General features: G+C 37.1%; 1 protein-coding gene across 1 annotated transcript in view; it reads left to right on the plus strand.

Moving 5' to 3' along the window:
- The first annotated feature begins 5,336 nt into the window (after positions 1-5,336).
- The window catches only part of LOC6567386 (choline O-acetyltransferase), a 31,431-nt gene continuing 24,398 nt past the window's right edge, over positions 5,337-12,369 (plus strand). The window contains exons 1-2 of the mRNA XM_032740077.2: positions 5,337-5,370; positions 7,797-8,030. Of these exons, the coding sequence (XP_032595968.1) occupies positions 5,337-5,370; positions 7,797-8,030 (268 nt within the window). The remainder of the gene's footprint in view (positions 5,371-7,796; positions 8,031-12,369) is intronic.

The raw sequence follows: 12,369 nt of genomic DNA on the forward strand, positions 1-12,369 counted from the left end.
CACTTTTCGGCTCCTTTTGCGCCCCTTGTCCCAATATGCTTCAACACTTTCGGCGGCCATTTTGGCGTCGATGCTCCCGTGGGCGCCTTCAAATTCCACCACTCATGTGACACACACACACACACACACACATACACCATAGCACACACATAGAAATGGGAATCTCTCAATAAATATATTTTTTTGTTCCTTTTCCTGCTTTGATTCTAGTTTCAATGCGTCTCCCTTACTCGCATTTGGCTAACGTTTTCTCTCACTCAACCGTCTCGTTCTCTTTCGCACGCTCGGCATTTTGCTGGCTGGTTGGCGAAACGTCAACACTAATTTATTTATTTTCATTTTATTGATATTATTCTGTTTGCGCAGATTCCATTATATTAGTACTTAGATTCCTATTCCCAGTAATTTCAACACTTTATGCATTATTTTGCGCTCCTCGACATTTAAGTGTTGTAAAATTCAATTAAGTATGCAATTTCTTTTTGAAAGGTCGCTGAAACAATTTTCTTGTTGTGACTCCCCCGGCAAGATGAAAATATTCCGAGCATCGTCCACATTCCATAATAATTTATAATAATAATAAAAAAATTACATTTTTAATCTTTTCCCCTCGCAGCACTCGATAGGATTTCATGCTTTGATGTTTGTACTTGATTAAAGTCAAATTGTTGTTCTCAATGTAAGATTTGTATTCGTTCTTTTAAGACTTCATTCTTAATACTACGTCAATTTGTGTCTTCAACTTGAATTTAATCAGTGTCAAATTTATTTGATTTTTTTCAATGATTTTTTTGATTTCCAGTTACCAAAGTGTTTAAAGACAACAACAAAACGCACCTCAAGCGCCTCGTATTTTGTTTTTGCGTTTTTACTGTTTGCTTATCTGTGTTTTTGTAGACTTCTCTCTTTCCCGCGCTCACAAGTAATAATTTTCATGTTGTTTTGGCAGCGGTTTGTTTACAGTCACATTTCTTGATGGCGTTGTTCTTTTGTTCAACGTTGTTGTTGTTGTTGTTATTGTTGTGTGAAATTACAAACCAGCTTTGCCTAACGTCTACTAACTCATTTTCTGGTCAAAGGTTACGAACTGATCTTGACAGTTTTGCAAGCCGGGTGTCAAGTAAATTTATTATTCCTTAATTGTGGTAAATGTAAATTAATGTCTTCTCTTAGGCGAATGCCCCATTTTTATACCCTTAACTCATTAAAAATGCGTAAAAAGGGTAAAATGGTCTTGTGCTCAAATGTAACTGACAGAAGTTAGCATCTCGGACTCTATAAAGCATATATTCTTGATCAGATCAAATCATATAGCCTCAAGTATAACTTGAAGTATACTTCAAGCCAATTTGATCTAATTTTATGGATAACTATCGATTTTCAATATAATAGCCAATTGATATATAATAGAACTTGGCATATTAATGATCAACTTCATGAATTTCATCAAGATCGGATACGAAACACCCAAGATATAGTCCAAAACGTAATCTAATAGTTTATATGAATTGAGCTCGGGCTTATAAATAAAAACATTCGTTTCCTCAGATAAATTTTTTAACATTCAGTACCATAAGCAATGAGAGGTCTTCCACATCAACTTACATTTGAGTCAGCAAAGCCTTTTAATATATAATAATAATATTATTATTAATATATTTAATTGAGAATTCAGAGTATTTCGTAGTCGAGCTCACTTGACTATAGCATTCTTAGTTGTCAAATATTTATTTGCTTCATGGCAACTCACTGAATCATATTGCAGGTGTAGATGATTTGGGCATTCTTTTAGGAGGCAAGCTCAAGTTTGACATACAAATTTTGGTATGCCCTGTAATAATATATTATTAGTTAATATTCGGTGTCTTGGGCTTCATTAGGCGCTGCTCGAAAGCATTTGATGATACCTAATTAAGTAAAACACTTTATATTTCACTAGTGCCTCCTATTCTTGTGCACATACCCCTTCGATGTTTTAAGTGGCATACTAATAATGGCTTATCTATTTACCGTATTAGACCTTTACTAATAAATTTTCTTGTAATACGAACAATGCTATCCATAATCCGAAAATAAACGGTAATGTTAGTTGACCTTTGGCTTGTATAGCTTTAATCAAGTTATTGTAATTCAATATACTCTCCGCTTTCAAGGCTTAATGCAGACCACGTATCCCTCGCATTTCTCTTTTTTTGCGAAATCCAATTTCCCATCGCAAATTGTTGCTGCTCCTCAAACCTTGCCGCCATTCCCCTCGAATGCTAACTGGTCACAGCTCGTGTTACTATTGCGTAATCTTTAAATGGCTGCGGCAGGTGCCACAGACACTGACAGCATCAACGTTGACGTACCAATGAAAGATCACAAAGTGCCACAAAGTGTGCAACATGACAGCCTTCCAACTGAACATAAATAGAAACGGGGACACAAAATATGTAGTAGCAATATTCTGTACACTTTGATTGGAATTCAGCATGAATGAAATATGACCAGGAAAATGCAGAAATTGTTTTTAGTTTAATAGGAATAAATACAGTATTAGCCTTGCTCTTAAATATAAATAGTTTACAGTTTTAGTTTTCCATAAATCATATCTAATATTATTTACAAATACTTTTAAGCAAAAACTTTTCTATGTTTAAGTAACATTTTTTACAAAGTCCAAAATAATTATAGATTCTACAAAACACTTCCTATTCTGAAATGGAGGAATTTCAAATTCTAGATTTTAGAAATGAATGTACTTTTTATACACCAACCTGGCATTTGTATTTCCATTTATTTCATTTCTGAATTGTAGATTGTGTAATTTAAATGTGACAGTCATGATTTATAAAAAAATCAAAGTTTTACTTTTCAGATTAACAAAAAAAACTTTTATTTTGATTATGTAGGTCTTATTAAGTGTCTGTCATTTTCTGGGATTCACGTCAACCCATTGAAATTCAGTTGCCAAACATTTTTTGCTGGTGCCATCAAATGCTGCACGGTGGGCGGTGTCTCAAACCAGGCAGGGGATGGGGGCAACGACGCGTCGTCGGCAACCCGCTGTCTATCCAGCTGTCAATATCAGGAGACGGGCAGCACAGGATCAACATCCACGTCAACATTAACACATCAAGCTTTTATGCCAACAGCATTGCAAATATTTTATGGAAATTCTAATTTAAACCATCTTTGGTTTTATGTTCTGTCTGCGAACAGCGTTCGGAGCAATCCAATTAAGCCAGTAATTCACTATCTCTCTCTATCTCTCTCTCTCTCTCTATATTGCTCTCTCTTTTTAAGCGTCTGATGTGCTTTGATGTGTTTTCGAACTACGGTTAGTTTAAATTTGTAAACCCAACGCAGCCCGGGTAGATATCGTATGTGGTCATTAGACAAACACACCAGTATACACATGCATACACACACACACACACACACACACACACACATACACATATATATGTATGTATGTGGGTGTGAGTATATATCAAAAGTATAAAAATCGATAGATTGTAGGCATAACGAGGAGGCGAAGGCGGTTTTTACCTTGGCCACATCAACTCAGTCCCAAGGCCCAAGGCAGAGGCACAGCGTGATATTTTACAAGTGTTGCTTTTGTTGTTGTCATCGTTGTTGCCGTTGTTGCTGTTGTTGCTGTTGTTGTTTGTATTACCGGTGGTGGTTGTGGGCTGTGGTGTGGGATTGCACTTCATGGGGGATGGTTTGGTGGTGTCTGTTTTTACGGTTCGCTAACGTTCGAACAGATGCCCTGAACTCGTCATCTAATTACAGAAAAGGCGTACTTGCCTCTTAACAGTTATATATCCTGGCCTGAAAGCCCTTTAGCTAGCTTCATTGCTAGTGATTTTCAACTCGTTAAGGTACATTTGTTATATATGTATATTCAATATATGAATAATGCAATAATTTGAATAATTATATCTGGCAACCACAGAAATTTTTGAATTTCATACTTGAATCAAGTGCATGGAAAAGTTATAGAATATTCTGTGTTAGAATAAACTAGATGCATTTATAGTTCGATTTAAGTATAGTTTCAAGCAATAAAATAATAATATCGTATGTGATTCTTTCAAAAAGAGTGTTCAAAATTCGGCTTAGTCTCGTCTTACAATTGAAGTTGTTGTTGTGGCTGCCAACTGCACGAATAAATTCATAATTGAAAATAAACATTAAGCAATGTAATGGAAATTTGAATTATATTTGCTTAATGTTCATTTGCTGATTCATGCTTCACATATATATATATATAAGTCTGTACATATATATTTATATATATAGATAAAAATTGTCGAGATATTTGAGTTCAAGAGCAACAGTCTTAAGGTTAAAGCTGATTCCTTGGGATTACGCACATTTGACAGTTTTATTGCACAGTTTTGTCAACGTTGGCTTTCTGCAAAGTGTTCTGAAATAAAGATTAATTACATCTATTTGCTCTCACAATATCATTGATTATGAAATCCCAAGTCATTTTCTGTTTGGTAATTGGTGTACAAAATCTTTAGGGATAAACAATTAGCAGTGAATTAAAAGAGAATTAAGTTTAAGTGCTGTGCAAACTGATTCGACAGGGTTGAAGAAATTCAAAGCACATTTTTAGATACACCTTGGATTGTGCTTAAAGGAAAACAGGAAGAAGAAATAAAGTATGTCAAACTGAACTCGCACAATCTTGATTCTTTGATTAGGGAAATCACAAAATAATAACAGAGAGAGAGAGAGAGAGAAAGAGAGAGAGAGAGAGAGAGAGAGAGAGAAAATGAAGTATTTCATATTGAATTGCCACAATCTTTTCTCAGTAGTCTTAAATATTAGGTATATTTTTTAGTAATTCTGTGTTTGCGTATCTAAAAATATATTTAATCTTCATCAAGCTATGCTTCTAACTTGAGAGACTTAACAAAACAAACACAGTGAGAGAAAATGAATTACTTCAGACTGAATACATTTTACATCTTGATTGAATTGTTAATGTGTTTTTAAGTATTTTTTTTATATTAAATTTGATATATATTTATATAAATATATTTCATCTTAATGGTACGCATAGCACTTGAGTTAAGGAATGTCATATAAGTTATAATTTAATGAAAACACTCTTGAAAATGTATTTGTATTTGGATGAAAATGGGTCACATGACAAATAGGGCTTACTATACTTGAGAATACTTCGTTCATGGTCAGATTCAGTGCCAAGTTAAGTTGGACCATTTAATCTCAGTGTAAGCTTGTTCTATTGTGTGCAGACTAAGAAGCTTTGCCGTTTTGTATTTATTTTAGTTGCGTGTCTTGTACACATTTCTCTGCTACGGCTGCTTTTGGCAATGCTGCGGGGCCGCCTACGCGTCTTGGCCACTGGTAAATAACCTTGTTTCCAACCACTTTCCGACAACTCAAAGTACGTTACTGCACGACTGTGACGACGACGTCGTCGTTCTATATAATTTTCTGTTTATATACGGTTATTTTATGTATTATGTGGGTGGGGTGGGGGGCGGCTATGTGCTTTATATTTAAGTCGTGGCTCAAACAACACACACGCGACATCAACTGACGCACACCTGCTGAGGCACACCTTGATTTACCTTACAGCCCCCCACCCACCGTTAGGGCGGCAGGCGTGGCAGCTGAGCCATTTCTGCTCCTTCGACATTGCTGCTTGTCGCTGCCTTCCTTATCGATCGTCTGCATTAGGTGGTTTCTCTATTTTTCTATTTTTCTATTTTCGCATTTTTACTTCATACTACCAAAAATGCTATAGGGAAATATTCGCAGTTGGACTTTGCGCACGTAATTGCTTTTACGTGGCCAAAATTTAAAGTTTTCCACTCTGATTGCTTGGCTTATGTGCTTCTTGTTATTGCTGCACTTGGTAAATACTTTAAGGTACATACAACTCTCTAAGAGCTTTGGATTCATAAATAGGATTCATAGTATATTTGAGGTAATTGTTATTTGCACAAAATGTATAAGAATATGAGAGAGATATTTAATACGCCTTACCCTTGGTTTGACTTTTACTAAAAGTTGTGGCCAATACATAAACACATATTAAATTGCTGTCGACAGAAAAGGGGTAAACTGAATTACTGAATTATTTATATTTAGATGTGTATATTTGCACAACTTGTATTACGATTGTCTTTTATTCATTGTCTAAAGGTTGTTTTACATTCAGTTGCGTAAGCATCTCGAAGTGAATATCTAATGACTTTATGACGTTTAAATAAGTGAAATTATTATTTTCAAGGACAACCACTGTCAACGCTCTTTGTGCCAATTTAACGCTGGAGATTTGTGGCAAATCAAGATACAATAGCTTTATTAAGCCGCTAAGATGGTGTGGCATTTGAGGTCGAGTTCCAAAGTTAAATCTTGATAAATTGCAAAAAGCGTCTCGCAAAGTGATAAATGACAAAGAAATTGCCAAATTTGTGCGACACTTGCTCGAGCCACCAGCAATTGAGCTGCCAAAAAATATAACAAAAGAATATGGCAAATGCTACAATAAATACCGAAAAAACAAAATATATATAAAATGCCCACATGTGGGCCTGGACAACAATCGAGAGTTCAATTGCGATTGCGATTGCCATCGAGTCATCTGCACTGCAGCCTGACTGGCGATGGCAGATATGAATCAGGACACATTGTGTGACCAGAGGACCAGAGATGATTATACACTCGTCTTGTTTGCTTGTGCAAATTAAAAGAAAAGTGTTCTGTGTGCACTTGTCAAATTCTTCCCCTATGCAAATTGATAAAGAGCAAAGGAAGGGAGATAAAAAGAAATTTAAACAAAAATAATACTATCAAATAATAAACGCACACTTGCCGAGCACCTTACATAAGAGCCCGAAAAGTATGCTACATTGCCACACAAAGGGAAAAGCACAAGCAAAACCACAAAACGGCAAATAGAAGAATGAAATTTCAAGTCAACTGCGTGGACAGGTAGAAATTGATTTTCTTTGCGTGCGGCCAACAAGCAAATGCGATCCAAAGGCAAAAACGACACAGCGCGAATAGAATTTTATTCAAATGTGCTCAACTGGGCGAGAGTAATGTGCATGGGAAAAGCGACGCTGGTGGAGAGCTGCAGAGTGGTGCACGGCGGCATGGGGGCAGGGCGGTGGGGGAGGTGGGAGAGCGAGTGTTGGCGAAAGCCAACCAATTGGCTGGCTGCCTCGTGGAGGCGCATGCGTCATAATCCTGCGCCGTGGAAAGCTTACGGCTTGATACGGGAGACTCGCGACGTGCTGCTTGGAATTCCAGGCTGAATACCGACAAAATAACGGTATACAAGCAGCGTTGGGCCAGCAGCGCCAGACAGAAGTTACCTTTGCTCCTGCCCGGACGACACAACGCACGCTGCCATTTGCTGTCGTTGTCGTTGTCTGGCCTCGGCCTCCCACACACACACAACTACACAAAAGAAAATTCTAGAAAAAAAAAACAAAAACTATCATTTCGTGGCAAAAAGAAGAGAACATTTTCGAACAAATTATTTTGCAAAGTACAAAAGTTTTCGAAACGGGCAACGGGTGCAGAGTGTCAGCGTGTACGGTGTGTTCCCTGTACGGTGTGTTCGGTGTTTGGACTGTCATGTTTTTTGGGCTCGTGTCTCGCCTCAGTTTTTACATAACTCTGCCGTCAAAGTTTGTGAAAAGCATAAAAGCAAAAGAAGTCCAATAAATCGCAATAACAACAGCAACAGCAACAGCAACAACCACAGCAACAACAACAGCCACAACAAGAGCTGGTGAAGTTTGCGCGCAACTGAGTCGCTTCAATTCGAGAGAACTACTCATCATTTAATTGCTGTTTGCATCCAAGGAACGTGGCGTCCAACGAAGGCACCAGCAGCGCCACGGGCAGTGGCGCGGAGTCGGCGGCACTGTTCTCCAAATTGCGTAGCTTCTCCATTGGCAGCGGGCCCAACTCGCCGCAGCGTGTTGTCTCCAATTTGCGCGGGTTTCTCACCCACCGCCTCAGCAATATCACACCGAGCGATACAGGTGAGCCACACACACACACACACACGCATACGTATTTGTATGTATGTTTTCCTTTCTTTTTTTTTTTTTTGCTTTTTCTATGCTGCAATTTATTTCGAGTACTTACATAACCTGACGACGTGGCCCAGGATATTCACATATAATTAAAATTAAACAACTTCTCTCATACAAACACTACAAAAGCTGCAAGTGTTTCGTCCTCATCGTTGTCCTTTGACACACACACACACACACACACATGCACACAAGGTGTGGATAGACACATTTGTTTTGTGGCACGAGCAAACATTTCGGGCTCGTCTCTCAGTGATACAAAACGGAATGGAACAGTTACAGTTGGTCTTCTAACGTGCGAGTGGCGAGAGCGTCAACGCTTCTTGTTGTTGTTCTTCTTCTAGTTCTTGTTCTTGTTCTTATGTAATGTACACAGGACACTCGAGTGGATATCTGAGAATTTTATTTGAGAATTGTATAAAAGGAGCTGACTATTTCGAGTTGGGCTTAACTGAACTTTTCTCATCTACTTCAACACAATTACATATTTACCATGTAAATATGCTCAATCAAGTTGAATTTTTTATTAATTTATATACAGAAATTTGGAATCTATTAGATTTTTATTGATTTTAAAATGTATTGTGTTTTTCAGCATAACTGCACTTTTTCCATCAACTAGTTTATTAATTTCTTAATAATTATTTTTATTTTATGACCTGAGAGCTAAAATGATTAGTTATTATCAACTCATGAATAATTAAAAAAAGATTGTCATTATATTTTTAATTATTGTCGATTTATATCAACAAATTTATCAGATCACTTTAATTTTGTTGTTAAAATTAGAATTATTATTAATTTATTAATTTATTTATTAATTTGAAAACCTCAAAGCTGCAATGATAAATTATTATATAAAGATGAGTAATTAAAAATTCACTTACATTTATGTTTTAATTTACTATCATTGTTCAATTGATCAGTTCATTTCAATTTCGTTTTTAAAAAATAATTAAAAATTTGAATCGAATATGCTACTTACAATTTATATTTACCAACTTATATTAGCTTCTTAACATTGTGTTGAGAGATGTCAGCTAATTGTTAGAGCCGAAAAGCAAAGATTTCATTATTAGGTTTGTGATGGCTAATGAAATTTTCTGCGTGGTTTTTCATTAAATCATTAAAAACGACCAGTTCTGTGGGGTGGCTAGAAATACTTCTTCGCACTAGATCAAGTTTATCAAAAAGACAGTTAACCACCTGAATAAGGAATTTTTGCTCGGTTGCTGTGCTGTGGCTGTGGCTGCTGCTGCTGCTGCATAATGAAACCAATAAATATAAATTTCCCACACAAACACAAATACAAACACAAAAACACGGGAGAAACAAGACAACGGCTGCCTCGTCATTAGATTGTTTGCCTTGTTTGCCCTTGTAGACGCGTTTGTAACGCTGATGTGTTCATAGCGGTTTCATGTCAAAACAAAAAGGGCGCTCGGCGGCCCGAAGGGGTGGCAACCAGGCCCAGGCCCAGATTCTGACGCAGAGACAAAGGCTGGCTGGCAGCCAGGCCAGGCCAGCCAGGAAGGTAGCTCGGTAATAAGCCAAACGAGAAACAAGTAACGCATTTGTCTTGATGCTGTCTGATAAAACACCCGACCGTCCCTGCTCCTGAATTTTCCGCAGAGACCGCAGAGAAACCAGCACAGTTCGAGGGTTGAACTGGGCACATTGAGCCATCATCAGCAGTAGCAGAAGCAGGAGCAGCATCAGCAGGAGCAGCATGAGTGCAAACAAGAGGGGGACGCCGAGTCCTGCGTCTGGCAGTCGACATCAAAAGTCGTAAACTCATAAAACGGGCGCTGATGGTGTTGTTGATTGGGAGGCATTTGTAGCGATACAAATGCTCACATTTTGCGCCTTGTCAGATGCTTAAAAACTGGTCTTCGTGATAGCCAAGATCTGGCCAGCAGCATTGCTATTAATCAAAAGTTCCAACTAAATTAACTACGGCATAGGAAAATGTATATATGTATATATATATATACATATATATAACATGTAGTTCTGCAAAATAGCTGTACATAAAGGTAATTTATATGTCTATGCTGGGGCAGGAAGCACTAAGCGCTGAGCTGGCCAAGTTATTTATGTGCAAATCAATTTGTAACTGAAGCTGACCAAGCATGCTGCCTGGGTTCGGTGAGAAACATGCTCATTTAATACGCCCACAGTAGCCAACGAGCTACGAGCCACGCCCATTTAATGCTTTGATTTATAGTCACACTCAGCAAAAAATAAAAATGTTGTGAAGGTTCTAGTGTACCAAAATATTTCTTTAATTACGTTTCTTGTTCTGATTAGATTTCTTAAGGGAAGACTATTTTGGGATAGGTACGATTTCTAGATAATTTTTAAAACAATAACTCAATTGCTCATAGTAAAATATTTAGTTATTTGAAGTACCAAAATACTCGGATGTTAGTTTGAAAAGAGAACTGAGGGTTTCAAATCAATTATTAAATTGTTTTACAATTTTAAAAATCCAATAACTCTTATAATGAAGAACTGAGGTTCTCAAATTTATGAAAAGTCAGGTTATCAAATAGAAACTAAGCCATTTTATACATATTTGAAACCCAAAAGCTTTCGTAATTAGTCATTTCTACTTCATTCAAGAATTTCTGTACATCTTTATGTAAAATGAACGTTCGAAAATGTTTTCGATCTTTCAAGAATACTCAACGTTTGTGCTTGAAGTGTCAAGTACAAATCGGTAGGGACTTCTTTCTAATTATATTTGAATATGAAACGGAATTTATCTTTGAGTGCAGTGTTGCTAAAGGGAACCGGCTAAAAGAGAAAATAAAATTGCCTCAACAATTGCCGCCAGCAGATTAAGTATTATGGTATTTTGTACATGTTGTTTATTTTTACGATTATAGAGCCGAGAAAAAGACACCTATTATGCCTGGTGGCTAATGGCAACAGTCCCAGACCCATCGGCTGGATCCTGAACTCTGTTGGCCTGCAGCTAAGTGGCAGTGAATCTCCTGGGACTTGATAAAAGCCATTTTATGCTTATACAAAACAATGAGAACAACAACAATAACAACAACAACAATAATCCATCTATCTAGACACATTTTGGGTGTAACTGATGCTTTGGGGATTTTGATAACTTGACTGCTCGAGGCAGTGAGGGGCTATTTAAAAACTTTAGCAATTAAAAAAAAATTTGTTTCCTGCCTTTTTAGCTTGGGTCGCGAACAAACCAATTAAGCTAACCCAATTGTAGGGAAATCGATAGGGCCGAAAGCCAAAGACAAGACAATTAAACTTGAAACAGAAACAGCAACAGAAACAGCAACAGAAAGCAGGCTGAAGAAGGCGAATGCGATGGAGGATGGCACAAAAGAAGCGCTTGACTGACAAAAGAGGGTTAAGGCCAAAGCGCACAAAGGGGCGCTGCTTAATCGATCAAGTTGGGGGAGTGGTTACTGAGCTAGCCATTGTTAGCCAGGTTAGTCAGGTGAGCTGTCCACAGTTCATTAAATGGACAGATGGACATACAGCAACTACAACAAATATTGTACACACAAATTGCTCACATATCATTAATCAATGAGTGCGCCCAAAATTAGGCAATACATTGTGAGTGACATATAGGCAACACTGAGTGCCATAAATATGCGCACGCCTCAGCAAACACAGACTCGAACAATCGAAAAAGATGAAACTTGGCAACCCTTCGACAGCCACTTGAGCAAAGCAGCTTACAACACTTGCGGAGTGCTCGACGGGTTCTTTGGTTGTTCGGGGAGATAGGTTTGTGGGGGGTTCAGGCAACATATGCACTTGTGTGTGTATGTGTGTGTGTGTATGTGTGTAGAGAATAGCACACTTGTAGGGATTTGCGACGCCTTTTGTCGACGGACGTGTGAAGCGCGGATTATCATAAATGTTATGATTGGTTTTTCTTTTCATTCATCGTATTCTAAAAAGTATTTAAATTGTTGAAAAAAGTTAAACAGTTTTTGGTTTAACTCTGCTTCTTGTATATTTAATTCTTTTTAATTAATTGTTTTTTAATTTCAATACAGTACACAACTTTTTAAAGAGGTTACAAGAAATTAATATTTAAAAATTAAAGTTAGAAATTAATAATAAGAACAATTAGCGGAGTAATCAAATTATATTTAAAAAATATATATAAAATGTTTGATTGAGCAATAAAATGTTAAACATTATTCGCACTTAGGCTTGGCAATTGTCTACTTTATGGGTATAAAAATTCAATTTGTTCTTCTACTTTTTGGAAAGATGGAATTTCATTTTA

The sequence above is a fragment of the Drosophila grimshawi genome, unplaced genomic scaffold (genome assembly GCF_018153295.1).
Source record: "Drosophila grimshawi isolate 15287-2541.00 unplaced genomic scaffold, ASM1815329v1 contig_311, whole genome shotgun sequence".
Taxonomy (NCBI): Eukaryota; Metazoa; Arthropoda; class Insecta; order Diptera; family Drosophilidae; genus Drosophila; species Drosophila grimshawi.